This window comes from Oncorhynchus tshawytscha, linkage group LG17 (assembly GCF_018296145.1).
Source record: "Oncorhynchus tshawytscha isolate Ot180627B linkage group LG17, Otsh_v2.0, whole genome shotgun sequence".
NCBI lineage: Eukaryota > Metazoa > Chordata > Actinopteri > Salmoniformes > Salmonidae > Oncorhynchus > Oncorhynchus tshawytscha.
In genome coordinates, this window is record NC_056445.1 from 23,232,849 (window position 1) to 23,257,605 (window position 24,757).

General features: G+C 44.9%; 1 protein-coding gene across 1 annotated transcript in view; it reads left to right on the forward strand.

The window, feature by feature from the left end:
• Nucleotides 1-24,757, forward strand: part of LOC112237188 (ankyrin repeat and sterile alpha motif domain-containing protein 1B) — a 394,948-nt gene that overhangs the window by 207,452 nt on the left and 162,739 nt on the right. Inside the window, 2 exon segments of the mRNA XM_042299987.1 lie at nucleotides 9,399-9,552; nucleotides 19,772-19,914. Of these exon segments, the coding sequence (XP_042155921.1) occupies nucleotides 9,399-9,552; nucleotides 19,772-19,914 (297 nt within the window).

The window sequence follows — 24,757 nt, forward strand, 5'->3', positions numbered from 1 at the left end:
CCTCTCCTAGGCATCCCTGTCTACCTATCTCTCTGTCTCTCTCTTCTCTCTAACCCATCTCTCCTCTCCTAGGCATCCCTGTCTACATATCTCTCTGTCTCTCCCTGCCTCTCTCTGTCTCTCTCTGCCTCTCTAACCCATCTCTCCTCTCCTAGGCATCCCTGTCTACATATCTCTCTGTCTCTCTCTTCTCTCTAACCCATCTCTCCTCTCCTAGGCATCCCTGTCTACATATCTCTCTGTCTCTCTCTTCTCTCTAACCCATCTCTCCTCTCCTAGGCATCCCTGTCTACATATCTCTCTGTCTCTCTCTTCTCTCTAACCCATCTCTCCTCTCCTAGGCATCCCTGTCTACATATCTCTCTGTCTCTCCCTGCCCTCTCTGTCTCTCTCTGCCTCTCTAACCCATCTCTCCTCTCCTAGGCATCCCTGTCTACATATCTCTGTCTCTTCCTGCCTCTCTCTGTCTCTCTCTGTCTCTCTCTGCCTCTCTCTGTCTCTCTCTGTCTCTCTCTGCCTCTCTCTGCCTCTCTCTGTCTCTCTCTGCCTTCTCTCTAACCCATCTCTCCTCTCCTAGGCATCCCTGTCTACATATCTCTGTCTCTCCCTGCCTCTCTCTGTCTCTCTCTGTCTCTCTCTGCCTCTCTAACCCATCTCTCCTCTCCTAGGCATCCCTGTCTACATATCTCTGTCTCTCCCTGCCTCTCTCTGTCTCTCTCTGCCTCTCTCTTCTCTCTAACCCATCTCTCCTCTCCTAGGCATCCCTGTCTACATATCTCTATGTCTCTCCCTGCCTCTCTCTGTCTCTCTCTGCCTCTCTCTTATCTCTAACCCATCTCTCCTCTCCTAGGCATCCCTGTCTACATATCTCTCTGTTTCTCCCTGCCTCTCTCTGTCTCTCTCTGCCTCTCTCTTCTCTCTAACCCATCTCTCCTCTCCTAGGCATCCCTGTCTACATATCTCTCTGTCTCTCCCTGCCTCTCTCTGTCTCTCTCTGCCTCTCTAACCCATCTCTCCTCTCCTAGGCATCCCTGTCTACATATCTCTCTGTCTCTCCCTGCCTCTCTCTGTCTCACTCTGCCTCTCTCTTCTCTCTAACCCATCTCTCCTCTCCTAGGCATCCCCGTCTACCTATCTCTCTGCCTTTCTCTGTCTCTCCCTGCCTCTCTCTGCCTCTCTCTTCTCTCTAACCCATCTCTCCTCTCCTAGGCATCCCCGTCTACATATCTCTCTGCTTTTCTCTGTCTCCCTGCCTCTCTCTCTCTGTCTCTCTCTGTCTCTCTCTTCTCTCTAACCCATCTCTCCTCTCCTAGGCATCCCCGTCTACCTATCTCTCTGCTTTTCTCTGTCTCCCTGCCTCTCTCTCTCTGTCTCTCTCTGTCTCTCTCTGTCTCTCTCTTCTCTCTAACCCATCTCTCCTCTCCTAGGCATCCCCGTCTACCTATCTCTCTGCCTTTCTCTGTTTCTCCCTGCCTATCTCTCTCTCTCTCTCTCCAATTCCATCTCTCTCTCTGGTATGATTTAACAGTTGGACCATACAGCCACTCTACAAAGGTCATAAATTCACTTCCTCTACCACACATACTAAGGGTCCCCACTGTGTTATATATACTTTATGGTCCCTTCTAGAGACTCATACTGACTGAGTCACCCCAGGCCTTCATAACCAGCTAATATACAACTTGCCATATTTTATGATTCAGCTCTGTTCCTCACAAGTGATAAGGAAGTTGCTGTGGAATCCAAGTGGAGGTAGAAATCATCTCCTTGGAAAGTGGCATTTCTGCAGTATATAATCTGCATCACATGATTATAGGAATGGCCGCTGGATACTGGTCCTTGGTGTCATCGGAGGGCTGAAGAATAAGTCAGAGACCTACACTAGCTAAATGAGGCCTGAAAAACAAGTTAGAGACCTACACTAGTTAAACGAGGACTGAAAAACAAGTTAGAGACCTACACTAGTTAAACGAGGACAGAGGGACAAGTTAGAGACCTACACTAGCTAAACGAGGATTGAAAAACAAGTTAGAGACCTACACTAGTTAAACGAGGACAGAGGGACAAGTCAGAGACCTACACTAGCTAAACGAGGTCAGAGGGACAAGTCAGAGACCTACACTAGCTAAACGAGGACTGAAAAACAAGTTAGAGACCTACACTAGTTAAGTGAGGACAGAGGGACAAGTCAGAGACCTACACTAGCTAAACGAGGACTGAAAAACAAGCTAGAGACCTCTCCTAGTTAAACGAGGACTGAAAAACAAGTTAGACCTACACTAGTTAAACGAGGACAGAAAAACAAGTTAGAGACCTACACTAGTTAAACGAGAACTGAAAAACAACTTAGAGACCTATACTAGTTAAACGAGGACTGAAAAACAAGTTAGAGACCTACACTAGTTAAATGAGGACTGAAAAACAACTTAGAGACCTACACTAGTTAAACGAGGACTGAAAAACAAGTCAGAGACCTACACTAGCTAAACGAGGACAGAGGGACAAGTCAGAGACCTACACTAGCTAAACGAGGACTGAAAAACAAGTTAGAGACCTACACTAGCTAAACGAGGACTGAAAAACAAGTTAGAGACACTAGCTAAACGAGGACTGAAAAACGAGACTAAAGAGGACTGAAAAACAAGTCAGAGACCTACACAGCTAAACGAGGACTGAAAAACAAGTTAGAGACAGAGGACTGAAAAACAAGTCAGAGACCTACACTAGCTAAACGAGGACTGAAAAACAAGTTAGAGACCTACACTAGCTAAACGAGGACTGAAAAACAAGTTAGAGACCTACACTAGCTAAACGAGGACTGAAAAACAAGTTAGAGACTTACACTAGCTAAACGAGGACTGAAAAACAAGTTAGAGACCTACACTAGCTAAACGAGGACTGAAAAACAAGTTAGAGACTTACACTAGCTAAACGAGGACTGAAAAACAAGTTAGAGACCTACGCTAGCTAAACGAGGACTGAAAAACAAGTTAGAGACTTACACTAGCTAAACGAGGACTGAAAAACAAGTCAGAGACCTACACTAGCTAAACGAGGACTGAAAAACAAGTTAGAGACTTACACTAGCTAAACGGGGACTGAAAAACAAGTTAGAGACTTACACTAGCTAAACGAGGACTGAAAAACAAGTTAGAGACCTACACTAGCTAAACGAGGACTGAAAAACAAGTTAGAGACCTACACTAGCTAAACGAGGACTGAAAAACAAGTTAGAGACCTACACTAGCTAAACGAGGACTGAAAAACAAGTTAGAGACCTACGCTAGCTAAACGAGGACTGAAAAACAAGTTAGAGACTTACACTAGCTAAACGAGGGAGTTGGCAGGTGTTTTTCTGTATAAAGTCATCTATCTATGCGAGATAATCGCTCCCCTAGTATTAGTAGATGCAAGAAAGGACACTAGCCTGGTCCCAGATCTGTTTGTGTTGTCTTATCTGGTTCAGAGTTATGAGAACCAATGATTTGATGTATACTATGTCAATCAATCCACAAGCAGATTTCAGATCAGTGTGAGTAAAACCTAATGTGCTCATTGATCAGCGGGAAACATTTTCTCTGGTTCATTTTCTATATATCTTGAAGATTTCAGTGCATCTCGAACTGTAATATTGAGATTTCGGCTGCTAGACCTTTCTCAAGACACAAATGAAAGGCGAACGTTCACTAGAAAAGTTGATCAGTTGGTTGGAGCACCTGTCTGAGGTTCTGATGAAGAGGCTGTCCTTGATGTTCTACTCTGGAGACTGCAGATGTTCCGCGCTCAGATGACTCAACTGGTTGCTATAGTTACGCCTTGTTAATGAAGAGAAGGTGTGTACAGTATGTTCCAGGAGTAATGAATGCCAATGTCATCACTGTGTCCAAATCAGGCAGTTTTATCCAGGGAAGAGCTACGGTGGAACGGATAATTAAATGGTAATTAGGATAACTTAACGTTTTCGTATTCACTATTGTCATCGTCGTTGTCATCACCATGACCATCATCATCATTTTTGCACTGAAGTAATGGAAATCAAATAAAATCCCAATAGATCAACAGTCTTGATTCTTCATCCATACTCAGACCTGAATAATCCCTTACTAACTAACAAAATGACCATACACCTGAGTGACATGGAGCACTCCCCATGGCTGTGTACCTTGAGGGCCTGCTCTAGCAGTTTTCTGAAGTCCATGGGGTTAGTAATGGTGCTCAGAGAAACTGTTTCTGGCACCGGCTCTACTCAGGGAGGCCATGTTGGAGGTGGAGTAATTTCCTGAAAGCAGAGGATTTCTCCGGGTTGAGCTCAGTAAGCTAATGCTGAGATAGCTGTCCACTGAGTGTAATACCATTCTTAGAGGCTAGCCCCCCCCCGTGTGAGGTCAGGAGCGTTGTGTTGTGGGATGGTCTCAGAGGGACTATTGTCCTCTCATGCCCGTTCCTCTACAACGGTTCCTGACCCCCGACCCCCTCCTCTAATCAAATATGAGGAAATGCCAGTGAATTACAGCGTCCTTCATATCTGCTGCAGCTTGAACTGCAAGGAAAAGAGGAGTGGGTTAGAGAGAGGGAGAGACTGTTTGCACAGTGCTCAGGGGACAGAAACCAGGAGGAGTGGGTTAGAGAGAGAGAGAGGGAGAGACTGTTTGCACAGTGCTCAGGGGACAGAAACCAGGAGGAGTGGGTTAGAGAGAGAGAGGGAGAGACTGTTTGCACAGTGCTCAGGGGACAGAAACCAGGAGGAGTGGGTTAGAGAGAGAGAGGGAGAGACTGTTTGCACAGTGCTCAGGGGACAGAAACCAGGAGGAGTGGGTTAGAGAAAGAGAGGGAGAGACTGTTTGCACAGTGCTCAGGGGACAGAAACCAGGAGGAGTGGGTTCAGGGGAGAAAAGGAGAGGAGAGACTGTTTGCACAGTGCTCAGGGTACAGAAACCAGGAGGAGTGGGTTAGAGAAAGAGAGGGAGAGACTGTTTGCACAGTGCTCAGGGGACAGAAACCAGGAGGAGTGGGTTAGAGAAAGAGAGGGAGAGACTGTTTGCACAGTGCTCAGGGTACAGAAACCAGGAGGAGTGGGTTAGAGAAAGAGAGGGAGAGACTGTTTGCACAGTGCTCAGGGGACAGAAACCAGGAGGAGTGGGTTAGAGAAAGAGAGGGAGAGACTGTTTGCACAGTGCTCAGGGGACAGAAACCAGGAGGAGTGGGATATGTGGAATGAGAGAGGGAGGAAGAGAGATTGAATGAGAATAGTGGCTGTACTGTTTTGCTCTTTATTGTTGTATTATTTTGGTCAAGAAATTAAAAAACAAACAAACTTTTTGAAAAGAGCCTGTAAGCTCCAGGGATGTGACTGTAGTCACACACACACACACACACACACACACACAGAACACAACCTGAGAGATGTCAGTCGGGTCAGAGTCACATGTCCTTCAGGATAGTAGCTCCAGGGACGTGACTGTAGTATCAACAGATTTCCTATTTGGGTTACCGGCCTAACACACACACACACACACACACACACTGCTAAGAGACTCCTAATTAGTGGCCAGAGAAGGACTCTTTTTGTCTGTTCCCTTCCTGTGGCAGACACACAAGTTCCTCTGTGTCCTATCTCTCCACAGATAAAGAGAGAGCGAGGGAGGAGGGAGGAGAGAGGGGGAGAGAGAGGGAGGAGGGAGGAAAGAGAGCGAGGGGGAGAGAGGAGAGAGGGAGAGAGAGGGAAAGAGAGGAAGTGTGTGTTTAAGACACCGTCTTGTTTGGACATGGAGCTCATTGCGTGAACCTACTCAACCTTCTCACCCCCTACACCAGGAAGTGGAGGTGGGATCAACTATTAACAGGTAACACAAACTGCCTTAGCACCTCTGAGTTGACTTGGTATGCAGATGGTGGTGTGGCGTCTCTGGTGCGCCGGCCTTTTACACACTTTCTGATTGAGTGGGAGTCTGGAGAGGTGGGGACTGGGGGACTAAAGTGTCTGGTAGTAGAGAATGGCTCTCGCTTTGAGTTGAATGACTTTTACCTATTTAGATAGAACAAATAGAACAAAATTGTGTTTGAGAGAGAGACAGGGAGACCAAAAGAGAGGGAGGAAATCCCTGCTTCAAACCCACTTGTAGCATACTTCCTTCCCTTCCTCTGAACCAGCCCTTTTCTCTAACTCATTTTCCACCCTCCTTTCCTCGGGATTCAGTAAAACTGTTGTAGTTACTCTGAAGTAAGTTGGAGTCACTAGGCTTTCATCTTTTTCTCTCTCTTTCTCTGGTTCTCTCGGTTCACCGCTGCTCTTTCTCTGGTTCTCTCGGTTCACCGCTGCTCTTTCTCTGGTTCTCTCGGTTCACCGCTGCTCTTTCTCTGGTTCTCTCGGTTCACCGCTGCATTGCTCTCGTCTGTTTTATTCTCTCCGTAGTAAGTTTGGAGTTCCTCCACTGCCTCTCTCCCTGAGATGGCTGGGTGGACGGGAGAGAGGGAGAGGAGAGGAGGGAGAGGAGAGAGGGAGAGGAGGAGGGAGAGGCTGGGGTGCTGGTGTGTTCTTTCCACAGGCAGACGAGTAAACTTGAGGGATGAAGAGAAAAAGAGACAGAAGAAAAAGCCAGAGTGGGATATTGGTTTGTAGATGTATGTAAAAAAGTATATTTCAGAGAGAGAGAGAGAGAGAGAGAACGAGACAGAGAGAACGAGACAGAGAGAGAGAGAGAACAAGAGAGAGAGAACGGGACAGAGAGAGAGAGAGAAAGACAGAGAGACAGAGAGAACGAGACAGACAGAGAAAGACAGAGAGAGAATGAGACAGAGAGAGAGAGAGAACGAGACAGAGAGAGAGAGAGAACAAGAGAGAGAGAACGGGACAGAGAGAGAGAGAGAAAGACAGAGAGACAGAGAGAACGAGACAGACAGAGAAAGACAGAGAGAGAATGAGACAGAGAGAGAGAGAAAGACAGAGAAAGACAGAGAGAGAGAGAAAGACAGAGAGAACGAGACAGACAGAGAAAGACAGAGAGAGAATGAGACAGAGAGAGAGAGAGAATGAGACAGACAGAGAGAGAGAGAGAGAACGAGACAGAGAGAGAGAGAAAGACAGAGAGAGAGAAAGACAGAGAGAGAGAGAGAGAGACTGACAGAGAGAGAGAAAGACAGAGAGAGAGAGAGAGACTGACAGAGAGAAAGACAGAGAGAGAGTGTGAAATAAGAACAGACAGAGTGGGAGAAAAGTGATGAAAGGGATATTGTGACAGGGAGGGAACATGATGTACATTAGGAAGTCAGAGAGGATAGAGAATGAGAAAAGAGAGAGATGGTTTGATGTGGAGGATAAAGACAGGCATTCCTGTCTTCTCCCTCTGGACCACTGCACCCAGAGATGGGTTACACAAAGAACCCAAGTTGTCTAATAAGCCCCAGAAGGGGAACCCATGATAGCTCCAGAGAAAGGCTGCGTCCCAATTGGCACCCTGTTTCCTTTATAGTGCACTACTTTTGACCATGGCACATGCATTAGGGCTCTAGTCAAAGTAGAGCACTATATAGGTAATAGGATGCCATTTGGGACCCAGTCTCTCTTGGGTTCTTCATCTATCAGGAAATCCCAGTATAAAGGGTGTTGGCTGTAACTGATAAGGGTCACAATTCGCAGGGCCACAGTTTTTGTCTCAAGTTTTTTATGTAGTGTAATTACTTCTGATGACTGTAAACATATTGACGTGAAATGTTAACCCATACCATACTATTACTGTCTGAAACCACGTGTGACTTCACCGGCGGGTACTTTACATGGGCTAGAGTAATGTCACTCAAATTCAATAGACCTGCTGGTCTTTTGTGTATGTGTGCTTCACATGGTTGTGTGTGTCTGTGCATCACGTGTGTGTGGTTGTATGTGTGTGGTTGTATGTGTGTGTGTGTGTGGTTGTGTGTCTGTGCATCACATGTGTGTGGTTGTATGTGTGTGGTTGTGTGTCTGTGCAACACGTGGGTGTGTGAGAAAAGGAGCACACAGACTGAAGTTTTATATTAGCTAGTGTAATAGGACACATTGAGTAGTGAACGTGTGTGTGTGTTTGTGTGTGTGTGTGTGTATACACGAGACAGATTATCTAGGGAGTGATCATTCAATCAAAGACGATGATTCATCTTCTCTGCATGCGCTCAGTGCGTGATTGATGACCCAGTGGTGTCTGGGTAATGTAGTAGAAACAGCTAACAGGAAGATGAATGGCTGTCGGAGTGAGACAATAAGGCGGAGAGGAGGAGGGAGTTGATAGGGTTCAGGGGAAATTAACACACCAGGGGTGAGTCATGGACAACGCCACGCCCCCATCGCCATGACGATCACACGGCAACCAAATATGGTGGGGTGACCCGGGTGATGTCGCAGTAATGATGATGGAGTGGTGCATTATGGGAAACAGGCATCTATTGCCCATGCGTCTCTGGTGAGAAATGTCTGTCTTTCCTGCGCCCTCCATTGCTCACTGTTGTTTTCATTTGGCATGGGTGCACATATGCCATTTAGACAGGGACATTTAGTTCCAAGGGTTTTTCTGTCAAGCCGCTGGGTCTCAACCTTTTCATACTGTCACAGGAATAGAACAACATGAAACTGGTTGCACACAGGACATCAGCCATTTTGGCTCAGTTGCAATGGAGTCATGGAGGGATGATCTCATGGTTTCTTCTATTTTGACTTGAAGGGAGCAACACACAATTTTTCTCAGAAACCACACTTGAGGCCGTCATGCTGTCTGATTTTGCCCTATGTCATGTGACGGGCCAGAGGCCTCAGCGAGGGTGACGGTTATCTCCTCTCAGTAGTAGAGGGGGACCCTGGGATATGTGGTCTCCAGTCTTTCTACAATATCAACATCTGGTTATAAAGAAAGAGAGAAGAATAAAACATACTGTCACAGTTTTGCCTATTAGCTTATTTTGTTGTTGCTAAATGTCATGCCCTGTCCATAGAGAGCCCTTGGTTCTCTATGGTGTAGTAGGTCAGGGCGTGACTAGGGGGTGTTCTAGTATGTCTATTTCTATGTTGGTGCTAACATGGTTCTCAATTAGAGGCAGCTGTTTATCGTTGCCTGTGCTTATTAAATCAACTGCAGTACAATCAACTCCCTAGATTCAGCAGAGGAGCAGGCCTGTACAGTGTTTGAATGGAACCGTGTCCTTGAGGTGGATGAGTTATGATGATGGGTTGTTTGTGTGATCTGATGGTACCAAGGGTAGTAAACAAACACACTGATCCAATGTTCAAGGTTGTACATTAAACATTGGCCGTGCTTGTCAATGTACCTACACACAAATATTCTGTTTCCACACGCGAAACTACCCACGAAATTCTCACCATGTTCCTCCCTCTCTCACACTCTCCCTCCCTCCCTCCCTCCCCATATCAGAACTCGAAGCGCTCGGCAGAGATCGTACCATCGCCCTCCCTTGACGTGTTCTTACCGGAGGATGAGGACAATCCGTATGAGTCCGTCACCACCGCCGTGACCCGCAAGCCCTGCTCGCTGGACATCGGCCTCTTCAACGCCTGCCCCCTCAACGGTAAGGACACACCCAGACCACCTGTTCAACAACCTCTGTATACTGCATTCACCTCCGTCACCGTTGTCAGTACCCGCACTACTGTAGATTTTGAATATATGCTACCGGTCACAAGTTTTAGAACACCTACTTATTCAAGGGTTCTTCTTTATTTTGACTATTTTCTGCATTGTAGAATAATAGTGAAGACATCAAAACTATGAAATAACACATGGAATCATATAGTCAACGAAAAAGTGTTAAACAAATCAAAATATATTTTAGATTTTAGATTCTTCAAATAGCCACCCTTTGCCTTGATGACAGATGTGCACTCTTGGCATTTTCTCAACCAGTTTCATGAGGTAGTCACCTGGAATGCATTTCAATTAACAGGTGTGCCTTGGTAATTTGTGGAATTTCTTTACGTCTTAATGCGTTTGAGCCAATCAGTTGTGTCGTGACAAGGTAGGGTCGGTATACAGAAGTTAGCCCTGTTTGATAAAAGACCAAGTCCATATTATTGCAAGAACAGCTCAAATAAGCAAAGGGAAATGACAGTCTATCATTACTTTAAGACATGAAGGTCAGTCAATACGGAAAATGTCAAGAAATTTGAAAGTTTCTTCAAGTGCAGTCGCAAACACCATCAAGCGCTATGATGAAACTGTCTCTCATTAGGATCGCCACAGGAAAGGAAGACACAGAGTTACCTCTGCTGCAGAGGATAAGTTCATTAGAGTTAACAGCCTCAGAAATTGCAGCCCAAATAAAAGCTTCATAGAGTTCCATTTGTGGAATTTCATATTTATGACTTCTTCACTATTATTCTACAATGTAGAAATAGTAAAAATAAAGAAGAACCCTGGAATGAGTAGGTGTGTTCTAACGTTTGACCAGTACTGTATATAATATTACAGGAACAACGATGGTCAGCTCCGTAACTACAGTCACCTCCATTACCATCGGCCGCAGTTACCCCCGTCACCGCTGTCTGCACCGGCACAGCTGTTGGATGTGAATAAAAGAGATCGGGACTCAGTGATGTGTCATACTGTAGGATATCTGGAGATCAAGATTAACCCAAACTGTCACGCAGTCACCACTCAGCAGCGGGTCCACGTTGTCATTGATACCATATCCGCTCTGTCAGTGTGTGACCCGATGTTTGACGAGGGCATAGAGGTCCGTTCAGTTCTCAGCCGTCGCAGCACAGTGCCCAGGGTTCTCATTTTACTCTCTACCAATACCATGGTGTGCTACACCACGGGTTGTCCTGGCAACTGTGCCTCTACCACACTCCCAGTAAAAAGGTGGTGAGTCAGCGGTGGGTTGTCATGGTAACTGTGGTTGGATTAGTCGTGGTGAGGGTTAGGCTGTTTGTTTTTTGGTTCTGGATGTTGCTGTGTGATTGACTTCTAATGGGTGAAGGAAACCTACATGCCGTTGTATACATCTCTGGTGTGTGTGGAGCTTCTTCATGTCAGTCTACAAGGTTCAGTCGCTCCGAGTCACTCCTTCATACACACACTGACTTCAGAGGTGAGATTTCTCCGGGGGTCAGCTCAGGATAAGTGCTAACTAAACTAATCAGAGGAGGGCTGGGGGGAATCAGGGATTCCTGCATTTAGCCCAATCACTCAGATCTGTAATGAGACATGACTGTGAGCCACTCACACACACTCTTTTCTGGAGAGAGAAAAAAACAAGAGACAGAGAGAGAGTGTGAGAGACATGGAGAGAAAGCGAGAGATGGAGAGAAGGAGCGACCGAAAGAGTGCGAAAGAGACATGGAACAAGGGGAAGAGCTCAGTCTGGGGCTGAACATTTCCCCGGTAGTTTACACATGTTCCATCCCAAGAATAAATCACTTTTCTCTGGATAACTCTGTTTTTCCTGACAAAATTGCAAGTGTATAAAGCATATCAATATGTCTGGAATTGATTAGAGCTTTGATCAGCATGAAAATTCAAGCCTGATGCTACCTGAGCCTGATAAGCCATGCATTAAAGCCATTTTATGAGCCCTACATTAAAGCCATTTTATGAGCCCTACATTAAATACATTTTATGAGCCCTACATTAAATACATTTTATGAGCCCCACATTAAATACATTTTATGAGCCCTACAATGTATTACATTGAAAACAGTTTACAATTGAAAACAGGTTTTTAGAAATGTTTGCAAATGTATGAAACATAAAAAACAGATACCTTCTTTAATAACTATTCAGACCCTTTGCTATGAGACTTGAAATTGAGCTCAGGTGCAACCTGTTTCCATTGATTATCCTTGAGATATTTCTACAACTTGGAGTCCACATGTGGTAAATTCAATTGATTGGACATGATTTGGAAAGGCACACGTCTGTCTATATAAGGTCCCACAGTTGACAGTTCATGTCAGAGCAAAAAAAACAAGCCATGAAGTCAAAGGAATTGTCCGTAGAGCTCAGAGAAAGGATTGTGTCGAGGCACAGGTCTGGGGAAGGGTACCAAAAGATTTCTGCACCAGTGAAGGTCCCCAAGAACACCGTGGCCTCCATCATTTTTAAATGGAAGAAGTTTTGAACCACCGAGCTGGCCACTCGGCCAAACTGACCAATTGGGGGAGAAGGGCCTTGCTCAGGGAGGTCACCAAGAACCCGATGGTCACTCTGACAGAGCTCCAGAGATCCTCTGTGGAGATGGTTGTCCTTCCGGAAGGTTCTCCCATCTCTGCAGCACTCCACCAATCAGGCCTTTTTGGTAGAGTGGCCGGACCGAAGCCACTCCTCAGTAAAAAGCACATGCCAGCCCACTTGGAGTTTGCCAAAAGGCACCTAAATGACTCTCAGACCATGAGAAGTTCTCTGGTCTGATGAAATCAAACTCAATTCCACATGATGTTGTGTTACAGCCTGTATTCAAAATGTATTAAAAATATATTTTTTTCACACCCATCTACAATACCCCATAATGACAAAGTGAATGTCTGATTTACACAAGTATTCACACCCCTGAGTCAATACTTTGTAGAAGCACCTTTGGCAGCGATTTAATTTAACCGTTATTTAACTAGGCAAGTCAGTTAAGAACAAATTCTTATTTTCAATGATGGCCTAGGAACAGTGGGTTAACTGCCTGTTCAGGGGCAGAACGACAGATTTGTACCTTGTCCGCTCGGGAGCCCGATTACAGTCTTTCTGGGTAAGCCTGTAAGAGCTTTCCACACCTGAATTGCGCAATATTGACCTATTATTCTTTTCAACATTCTTCAAGCTCTGTCAAATTGGTTGTTGATCATTGCTAGGCAACCATTTTTAGATCTTGCCGTAGATTTTCTAGTAGATTCTTGAACAGGATTATCTATTTTGGATGCAATTTGAATGGAATTGATGGAGAGAGAGAGAGAGACTGTGAGAGAGTGCTCACATGCCATCTGATTTAAAGCAATGATATTCGAGTGATAGGCTGTTTAAAACAAAACAATTGTCTTTACAAATAAAATAATAAGGTGACCCCGAAAGCCAGATGGAGATGTGTAAATTAGACACGCATTCAGTCTTTATATTAATGTAGCATAGACTGTGTTGCAGGAAATGTAGGCCTACCTGTCACAAGATAAAAAGTTACCATGATGAGAAACACACATTGTAAACTGCGCTCCGTACTGAGATGCGCTGTCTGTCCCCACCCTGAGCGTTGATGATTGATCATGCAGATAGCAGAGAGAAGGCTGTAGAGAAGCTAGATTTAGACATTGCATATCATTTAATAGTTCCATTTCATGTCATGCTGTTCATAGAAATAATTTATTATAATATACCGGTTTCTCGCATTTATTTATCCTGGGAAAAGGGAGTGGAGTTTGGGAAGGAAATCTCAGTAAATCTCAGCAACCTGGTTCCCAGTTTTCAACCCTAGCCCAGTCACATGCTGTCCTATGCTGTATAGTTAGCTGGCAGCGCAACAGGCAGCAGCAGTTTTAAAGGAAAGATACCTGTCCTATACTGTACTTAGCTGGCAGAAGCAGCAGCATCTCTAAGGAGGCTCTAAACCTCTGTGGTCTTAATGAACAGAGAAGACTTTTTACATCTCAAATCTACCTCCTTACTGTCTGCTACTGCAGACCTACCTGGCTGGGGCATAGGGACTTAGGGTTGACATAGGGACTACTAACTTGTCCTCAGAGATGATGACTAAGTCAGTCGCATCCACCAAAAATAACCATGCTGTCTCACAGTATGCATTATGTCTTAGCCTTGCAGTTTCCCCTGTCAGTGTGTCTACTTAAATGTACTCTTCAATCTTTCTTTCCCCCTCTCTCTCTCTTTCTCTCTCGCTCTCTTTCTCTCTCGCTCTCTCTCGCTCTCTTTTTCTCTCTCGCTTGCTCTCGCTCTTTCTCTCCCTCTCTCTCCTTCACAGTGTAAGATCACCTCAAACGGCTCGTTCACAGCCACTGTGTCTCTGTGTGTGCTGCAGAAGCACATAGGCTACACATACTGCATAATGAAATCTCTTCAGCACAACAGGAAACATCAATGGGGGGAAGACACAGCACAGTAGCAATCTGTTCCCATGCAGTTACATTTAGCAAACAGCTAGAATAGTAAGGGACTCTTATATACTGTATAATCTAACAGCGTATAAAGGAGCCCACAGACAGGGATATTATGGGTTTTTTGAAAGCAGGGTGTCTTAATATAGTGACGATGAGGCTTAGAGGCCTGCAATCACGTACAGGGCAGGAGACCGACGGCTAGCTATCACCGCTAAGTGGTTAGCGGTAATGGCTATCGACTCCAAGGGTAAACACTTGGGCTACTGCAGCCACACACACACACACACACACACACACTCACCAAATATACGCAGACAGGCGTGCACACACACACACCAGAAAATACTTCTTGACACACACAAACTTTCACTTTCAATTGACCCTCCCACAGCATCTACTTCTCCCTTCCTCCGATCCAATGCTTCCACTCCTCTCTGCTCCCCCTCCTTTATCCTCCTTCCCTTCTTTCCCTGAGGCTAAAGCCAAGATGTCGTTCTGTTCCAGTCCATTTCCCCCCGTGATGAAGCTCTGGAGGTGACATTTGGGTAATTGTGCTCAGACTAACCAACGACAACACGAAATAAGAAGCACAACTAACTCTCCAGGCTCTGCCATTAGAACAGTCACACCCCATTGAGTATGGGCAAGGGGGGCAAGGAGAGGTGGGGTGTGGGAGGAATTGTGAGGCATACACACACGTTACACACACACACACACTTTCACTCCTCCCTCCCCCCCTCCCTCCCGCACGCTGAGATTTTCCCCGCCACTTGTTGGCAGCCATTTTGTTTGAATCGTTAAAGAGGAGTGGTGAACTGCTCATTAATATTCACATGTAATTGACCAACCACCTGTGTTCATGCATACAGAGTCAACACCATATCTCTCTAGAGTCAGAGGCTGGGGTTGTGGAATACTACCAAGATGGATATTATTATCAGTATGGCAAGGCTGAACACAGTCAAATTATCATGAGACCAAACGGTAGGAGACAAATGGTACCATATGCTTTTCATATCAAGAGGGCAGACTAGGTTTGAACACAGCCTATACAATATTACTGTGCTAATAACTATGCTTCTACTGAGCAAGAAATATCAACTCAACCTTGAAGTACCTAAGGTATACTTGGATCGGAGTTGAAGGATTTATGACAGTCAGCTGGTTGAAAAAGTTGTTGTTAATTAGTGCAAGGCTGGAACAGAACCGTACACACCCTCTGGGTCTCCAGCAATTGTTGATTTTTTTTTTTAAAACATCAAAATTGTTGGGATGAAGTCTGCAAACTTTTAGCTCAAGGCTTATTCCTTCAGCGGCAGATCCTGGCTTGAAACATTTTGTTTACAAGGTGACTTACAAGAAAACTTCCAAATCTGTCTGAGAACCACTAATCTGTGATATGAAAAAGGCCAAGATAATAGCACATCTCTGAAATGGTTTTAGATTGCTCTGGTGCGGTATCACTAGGGCAAGATAGCACATCTCTGAAATGGTTTTAGATTGCTCTGGTGCGGTATCACTAGGGCAAGATAGCACATCTCTGAAATGGTTTTAGATTGCTCTGGTGCGGTATCACTAGGGCAAGATAGCACATCTCTGAAATGGTTTTAGATTGCTCTGGTGCGGTATCACTAGGGCAAGATAGCACATCTCTGAAATGGTTTTAGATTGCTCTGGTGCGGTATCACTAGGGCAAGATAGCACATCTCTGAAATGGTTTTAGACTGCTCTGGTGCGGTATCACTAGGGCAAGATAGCACATCTCTGAAATGGTTTTAGACTGCTCTGGTGCGGTATCACTAGGGCAAGATAGCACATCTCTGAAATGGTTTTAGATTGCTCTGGTGCGGTATCACTAGGGCAAGATAGCACATCTCTGAAATGGTTTTAGATTGCTCTGGTGCGGTATCACTAGGGCAAGATAGCACATCTCTGAAATGGTTTTAGATTGCTCTGGTGCGGTATCACTAGGGCAAGATAGCACATCTCTGAAATGGTTTTAGATTGCTCTGATAGTGCTATCGAGCTGAAAGTTGTGAAAGTTCTACAATCACCCCTCCAAATTATGGGTTGTTAGAATTGCACATGATTTCATGTTCGTAAACACTCTTTCAGATCTGTGAACTTTCATATGTTAAAGTTCAAGTGTGGACACCGATAAAGACAGAGAAAAAGTGTGTGTGTGTGTGCGTTTTGTCAGGTACCCAGTTGTGGTGCAAGCTTTTGTTTTGCTGTGTCGTGTCAAGCTGTGTTAGGATAGTTCCAGAGAGAGGGGGTTTCGCTCTCTGGAAGCCCAGTTTGGATGCTCTTTTCCTGGGTGTGAAGTATCTGGGCTCCCCCTCTCCTCCTGTCCGGTTCGAGGTTCTCAAGCCTATTCTCTGTGTGTGTGTGTGTGTGTGTGTGTGTGTCTGTGTGTGTGTGTGTGTGTGTGTGTGTGTGTGTGTGTGTGTGTGTGTGTGTGTGTGTGTGTGCTGTTTCTAGCTGTTTCTAAGTAGCATGTTGTTTTGTTGCACATTCGACACTAAAGGACAATCCTGTATGAGATGTAGTGTTGAGAGGCAAACCTGGATTGGTGCATTCTGCGACACAGTAGTGGGAGCTTAACTGTAATTGGTGCATTCTGGGACACAGTAGTGGGAGCTTAACTGTAATTGGTGCATTCTGCGACACAGTAGTGGGAGCTTAACTGTAATTGGTGCATTCTGCGACATGATAGTGGGAGCTTAACTGTAATTGGTGCATTCTGCGACATGATAGTGGGAGCTTAACTGTAATTGGTCCATTCTGCAACACAGTAGTGGGAGCTTAACTGTAATTGGTGCATTCTGCGACACAGTAGTGGGAGCTTAACTGTAATTGGTGCATTCTGCGACACAGTAGTGGGAGCTTAACTGTAATTGGTGCATTCTGCGACACAGTAGTGGGAGCTTAACTGTAATTGGTGCATTCTGCGACACAGTAGTGGGAGCTTAACTGTAATTGGTGCATTCTGCGACACAGTAGTGGGAGCTTAACTGTAATTGCTGCATTCTGCGACACAGTAGTGGGAGCTTAACTGTAATTGGTGCATTCTGCGACACAGTAGTGGGAGCTTAACTGTAATTGGTGCATTCTGACACAGTAGTGGGAGCTTAACTGTAATTGGTGCATGACACAGTGGGAGCTTAACTGTAATTGGTGCATTCTGCGACATCAGTAGTGGGAGCTTAACTGTAATTGGTGCATTCTGCGACATTATAGTGGGAGCTTAACTGTAATTGGTGCATACTGCGACATGATAGTGGGAGCTTAACTGTAATTGGTGCATTCTGCGACATGATAGTGGGAGCTTAACTGTAATTGGTTAATTCTGCGACATGATAGTGGGAGCTTAACTGTAATTGGTGCATTCTGCGACCTAAAACCTACAGGACGGTATCTCTCCAGGAACAGGGTTGGAGTTAAAACCTACAGGACGGTATCTCTCCAGGAACAGGGTTGGAGTTAACCTACAGGATGGTATCTCTACAGGAACAGGGTTGGAGTTAAAACCTACAGGACGGTATCTCTCCAGGAACAGGGTTTGAGTTAACCTACAGGATGGTATCTCTACAGGAACAGGGTTGGAGTTAAAACCTACAGGATGGTATCTCTCCAGGAACAGGGTTGGAGTTAAAACCTACAGGACGGTAGCTCTACAGGAACAGGGTTGGAGTTAACCTACAGGATGGTATCTCTCCAAGAACAGAGATTTTATTGGTCGCATACATATATTTATCAGATGTTATTGCGGGTGTAGTGAAATGCTTATTACTAAAATATAAACTCAGCAGATAAAGACTATTTTCTACATTGTAGAATAATAGTGAAGACATCAAAGCTATGAAATAACACATATGGAATCATGTAGTAATCAATAAAGTGTTCAACAAATCAAAATATATTTTAGATTCTTCAAAGTAGCCACCCTTTGCCTTAATGACAGCTTTGCACACATGATTCCATGATTTGATGTCTTCACTATTATTCTAAAATGTAGAACATTGTAAGATTAAAGAAAAACCCTGGAATGAGCAGGTGTGTCCAAACTTTTGACAGGTACTGTATACATTTTTTGTTCTAATCATTTTTCATTGGAAAGGCAGAGAAGTGTGTTTATCAAAAGCAATCACTTTTGCATGGGAAAACACAGAATGCTACTAATTACTACAGGTACTTAATTAGGCCACTTTTTTGTTTTGACCCCCGGGACATAACGTGTCCTCCTGGTCCTCTTGAGAAGGATACCTGGAGATAACGTGTCCTCCTGGTCCTCTTGAGAAGGATACCTGGAGATAACGTGTCCTCCTGGTCCTCTTGAGAAGGATACCTGGAGATAACGTGTCCTCCTGGTCCTCTTGAAAAGGATACCTCTGTGTGATTCCCCATGTCTGTGTCAAGGTATAATTGGACAAATATTTGAGCGTCTGTACGTTTGTGTAGCACGACAAGGACTGACGGATAGACTACACATGCACGGGCACACATACACACACACACTTGTGGGAGTGTGTGTACGTCTCTCTTGTTGACTGCTGATTGAAATGGATGGTTTTTCCCTTTAATGTGGGTGAGAAATTCGATTCTGTCCACCCTCTGCACTCGTTTCTCCTCCCTCTCTTTCCTCTCCTCCCTCTCTTTCCTCCCTCTCTTTCCTCTCCTCCCTCTCTTTCCTCCCTCTCTTTCCTCTCCTCCCTCTCTTTCCTCCCTCTCTTTCCTCTCCTCCCTCTCTTTCCTCTCCTCCCTCTCTTTCCTCTCCTCCCTCTCTTTCCTCTCCTCCCTCTCTTTCCTCCCTCCCCCTCTTTCCTCTCCTCCCTCTCTTTCCTCCCTCTCTTTCCTCTCCTCCCTCTCTTTCCTCCCTCCCTCTCTTTCCTCTCCTCCCTCTCTTTCCTCCCTCTCTTTCCTCTCCTCCCTCTCTTTCCTCCCTCCCTCTCTTTCCTCTCCTCCCTCTCTTTCCTCTCCTCCCTCTCTTTCCTCTCCTCCCTCTCTTTCCTCTCCTCCCTCTTTCCTCCCTCCCTCTCTTTCCTCTCCTCCCTCTCTTTCCTCCCTCTCTTTCCTCTCCTCCCTCTCTTTCCTCCCTCCCTCTCTTTCCTCTCCTCCCTCTCTTTCCTCCCTCTCTTTCCTCCCTCTCTTTCCTCTCCTCCCTCTCTTTCCTCTCCTCCCTCTCTTTCCTCCCTCCCTCTCTTTCCTCTCCTCCCTCTCTTTCCTCCCTCTCTTTCCTCTCCTCCCTCTCTTTCCTCCCTCTCTTTCCTCTCCTCCCTCTCTTTTCTTATTTTCTCCCTAACTGATCACACACTGGGGAAATCAACTCTGACATCTGAGTCCTCATCTCCGTGTGTGTGTGTGTGTGTGTGTGTGTGTGTGTGTGTGTGTGTGTGTGTGTGTGTGTGTGTGAGAGAGAGAGACACAGTTAAGACAGAAAGATGTGCTCAGTTGGTTGGCAATTTGAGCGCACATGGCAGTTGCCACATCGGAGGTTCACATCTGAACGAACTCCAGTGGAAATGCATTGCAGCCTTGCCCCTCCATGGGTACCTGCTGTTCTGTCTCTCTGTTTGGATTCCTCTTCGTTTGATCCAGTCTTAATTAAATCTACCCCCCCCTTCTCTTGTCTCGCTCTCTCTCTCTCTCCTCTCCCCCACCCCCTCTCTCTCTTTCTCGCTCTGTCTCTCTTTCAAGGCCACTCTCCCCAGGTGATGGTGACTGAGCCGGAGCTGTGTAACCATAGGAACAGCTCCTCACCGACGGGGCCTACTCCAGACTGCTCTCCCCCCTCCCCAGACACTGCCCTGAAGAGCATTGACAGAGTCATCCGCCCACAGGTGAGCCACATAATGTAAACCTCCCCCGCGCCACACAAACACACACACACACACACAAGGTGAATGGTGTATTTGGTTGAGTGAAGCTGTGTAGGGATGTGGGACCACAAATAGCTGTGACCTCTAAAGTGATCTTAGCAGAAGGTAATAGGTCTTTCACATTGGAAGAATATGCAGTTCTAGTACAGTAATGTTTTTATTCAATGTATCATGTCGCAATGACAACCTCTCTCTTTGTATCTCTCTCTCTCTCTCTTTGTATCTCTCTCTCTCTCTCTTTGTCTCTCTCTCTCTCTTTGTATCTCTCTCTCTCTCTCTTTGTATCTCTCTCTCTCTCTCTTTGTATCTCTCTCTCTCTCTTTTTGTATCGCTCTCTCTTTCTTTGTGTATCTCATATCTTTCTTGCTCTCTTTCTTTCTCTCTATTTCTCTCTCTCTGTCTCTCTCTCTCTGTCTCTCTCTCTCTGTCTCTCTCTCTCTGTCTCTCTCTCTGTCTCTCTCTCTGTCTCTGTCTCTGTCTCTCTCTCTGTCTCTCTCTCTGTCTCTCTCTCTGTCTCTCTCTCTGTCTCTGTCTCTCTGTCTCTGTCTCTCTGTCTCTGTCTCTCTGTCTGTCTCTCTCTCTCTGTCAATTCAATTCAATTCAAGGGCTTTATTGGCATGGGAAACATGTGTTAACATTGCCAAAGCAAATGAGGTAGATAATATATAAAGTGAATATATAAAGTGAAATAAACAATAAAACTTAACAGTAAACATTACACAGAAGTTTCAAAACAATAAAGACATTACAAATGTCATATTATATATATATACAGTGTTTAAACAATGTAAAAATGGTTAAAGGACACAAGATAAAATAAATAAGCATAAATATGGGTTGTATTTACAATGGTGTTTGTTCTTCACTGGTTGCCCTTTTCTCGTGGCAACAGGTCACAAATCTTGCTGCTGTGATGGCACACTGTAGAATTTCACCCAGTACATATGGGAGTTTATCAAAATTGGATTTGTTTTTGAATTCTTTGTGGATCTGTGTAATCTGAGGGAAATATGTCTCTCTAATATGGTCATACATTGGACAGGAGGTTAGGAAGTGCAGCTCAGTTTCCACCTCATTTTGTGGGCAGTGAGCACATAGCCTGTCTTCTCTTGAGAGCCATGTCTGCCTACGGCGGCCTTTCTCAATAGCAAGGCTATGCTCTCTGAGTCTGTACATAGTCAAAGCTTTCTTTAATTTTGGGTCAGTCACAGTTATCAGGTATTCTGCCGCTGTGTACTCTCTGTTTAGGGCCAAATAGCATTCTAGTTTGCTCTGTTTTTTTGTTAATTCTTTCCAATGTGTCAAGTAATTATCTTTTTGTTTTCTCATGATTTAGTTGGGTCTAATTGTGCTGCTGTCCTGGGGCTCTGTAGGGTGTGTTTGTGTTTGTGAACAGAGCCCCAGGACCAGCTTGCTTAGGGGACTCTTCTCCAGGTTCATCTCTCTGTAGGTGATGGCTTTGTTATGGAAGGTTTGGGAATCGCTTCCTTTTAGGTGGTTATAGAATTTAACGGCTCTTTTCTGGATTTTGATAATTAGTGGGTATCGGCCTAATTCTGCTCTGCATTCATTATTTGGTGTTCTACGTTGTACACAGAGGATATTTTTGAAGAATTCTGCGTGCAGAGTCTCAATTTGGTGTTTGTCCCATTTTGTGAAGTCTTGGTTGGTGAGCGGACCCCAGACCTCACAACCATAAAGGGCAATGGGCTCTATGACTGATTCAAGTATTTTTTGCCAAATCCTAATTGGTATGTTGAAATGTATGTTCCTTTTGATGGCATAGAATGCCCTTCTTGCCTTGTCTCTCAGATCGTTCACAGCTTTGTGGAAGTTACCTGTGGCGCTGATGTTTAGGCCAAGGTATGTATAGTTTTTTTGTGTGCTCTAGGGCAACTGTGTCTAGATGGAATTTGTATTTGTGGCCCTGGTGACTGGACCTTTTTTGGAACACCATTATTTTGGTCTTACTGAGATTTACTGTCAGGGCCCAGGTCTGACAGAATCTGTGCATAAGATCTAGGTGCTGCTGTAGGCCCTCCTTGGTTGGTGACAGAAGCACCAGATCATCAGCAAACAGCAGACATTTGACTTTGGATTCTAGTAGGGTGAGGCCGGGTGCTGCAGACTTTTCTAGAGCCCGCGCCAATTCGTTGATATATATGTTGAAGAGGGTGGGGCTTAAGCTGCATCCCTGTCTAACCCCACGACCCTTTGTGAAGAAATGTGTGTGTTTTTTGCCAATTTTAACCGCACACTTGTTGTTTGTGTACATGGATTTTATAATGTCGTATGTTTTACCCCCAACAACACTTTCCATCAGTTTGTATAGAAGACCCTCATTCCAAATTGAATCGAAGGCTTTTTTTAAATCAACAAAGCATGAGAAGACTTTGCCTTTGTTTTGGTTTGTTTGGTTGTCAATTAGGGTGTGCAGGGTGAATACATGGTCTGTTGTACGGTAATTTGGTAAAAAGCCAATTTGACATTTGCTCAGAACATTGTTTTCATTGAGGAAATGTACGAGTCTGCTGTTAATGATAATGCAGAGGATGTTCCCAAGGTTACTGTTGACGCATATTCCACGGTAGTTATTGGGGTCAAATTTGTCTCCACTTTTGTGGATTGGGGTGATCAGTCCTTGGTTCCAAATATTGGGGAAGATGCCAGAGCTAAGGATGATGTTAAAGAGTTTTAGTATAGCCAATTGGAATTTGTTGTCTGTATATTTGATCATTTCATTGAGGATACCATCAACACCACAGGCCTTTTTGGGTTGGAGGGTTTTTATTTTGTCCTGTAACTCGTTCAAGGTAATTGGTGAATCCAGTGGGTTCTGGTAGTCTTTAATAGTTGATTCTAAGATCTGTATTTGATCATGTATATGTCTTTGCTCTTTATTCTTTGTTATAGAGCCAAAAGATTGGAGAAGTGGTTTACCCATACATCTCCATTTTGGATAGATAATTCTTCGTGTTGTTTGTTTAGTGTTTTCCAATTTTCCCAGAAGTGGTTAGAGTCTATGGATTCTTCAATTACATTGAGCTGATTTCTGACATGCTGTTCCTTCTTTTTCCGTAGTGTATTTCTGTATTGTTTTAGTGATTCACCATAGTGAAGGCGTACTCAGGTTTTCCGGGTCTCTATGCTTTTGGTTGGACAGGTTTCTCAATTTCTTTCTTAGATTTTTGCATTCTTCATCAAACCATTTGTCATTGTTGTTCATTTTCTTCGGTTTTCTATTTGAGATTTTTAGATTTGATAGGGAAGCTGAGAGGTCAAATATACTGTTGAGATTTTCTACTGCCAAGTTTACACCTTCACTATTACAGTGGAATGTTTTACCCAGGAAATTGTCTAAAAGGGATTGAATTTGTGGTTGCCTAATTGTTTTTTGGTAGGTTTCCAAACTGCATTCCTTCCATCTATATCATTTCTTAATGTTACTCAGTTCCTTTGGCTTTGATGCCTCATGATTGAGTATTGCTCTGTTTAAGTAGACTGTGATTTTGCAGTGGTCTGATAGGGGTGTCAGTGGGCTGACTGTGAACGCTCTGAGAGACTCTGGGTTGAGGTCAGTGATAAAGTAGTCTACAGTACTACTGCCAAGAGATGAGCTATATGTGTACCTACCATAGGAGTCCCCTCGAAGCCTACCGTTGACTATGTACATACCCAGCGTGTGACAGAGCTGCAGGAGTTGTGACCCGTTTTTGTTGGTTATGTTGTCATAGTTGTGCCTAGGGGGGCATATTTGGGAGGGAATGCTGTCACCTCCAGGCAGGTGTTTGTCCCCCTGTGTGCTGAGGGTGTCAGGTTCTTGTCCGGTTCTGGCATTTAGGTCGCCTCAGACTAGTACATGTCCCTGGGCCTGGAAATGATTGGTTTCCCCCTCCAGGATGGAGAAGCTGTCTTCATTAAAGTATGGGGATTCTAGTGGGGGGATATAGGTAGCACACAGGAGGACATTTTTCTCTGTTCGGATAATTTCCTTTTGAATTTCTAGCCAAATGTAGAATGTTCCTGTTTTGATTAATTTAATGGAGTGAGTTAGGTCTGCTCTATACCAAATTAGCATACCCCCTGAGTCCCTTCCCTGTTTCACACCTGGTAGTTTGGTGGATGGGACTACCAGCTCTCTGTAACCTAGAGGGCAACCAGTGGGTCCGTCTCCTCTATACCAGGTTTCTTGCAGGATGACAATGTCTGTATTTCTTTGGTGAAGTCCGGGTTCCTGCTCTTTCGGCCAAAGGCAGATGACCTCAGGCCTTGGATATTCCAGGATGATATAGTGAAGGCTTTTTGTTCCATAGAGTGACAATTGTTGTTGGTCGTGGTTTGGCCTCAGGCCAGTAAGTGTGAGCAGAGCCTGCTGAGCATCTGGTACATGCCATTGGCTTGGGCGAGTGTGAGAGTGGGGGTTGGGACTGTTTGCCCGCACACTACCTGGGCGTATGTGTGGCTTCCATATTGAGGCCCTCTTTGCCTCTCTCTCTCATTCACTGTCTCTCTGTCTCTCTGTCTCTGTCTGTCTCTCTGTCTCTCTCCTTATTTTTCCAGTGCAGTGTGATGCTAGTATCACACACACACACATCATTGTAGTGTGAAGGAATACTTGGCGCCTGGCTTGTTGAAGACAGGAGTTTACGGTTGCTGCAGCAGGGTTCAATATCTACCTCTCTCACAAACACACATAGACCCCCCCAACCCCAACGTGCACACATTGTCTATTTTAAATGTTTACATTTGCATATTTATATTTAGCAGGCATTCCCTGCTACTGCTGTGTGTTCTCAGAGTGAAA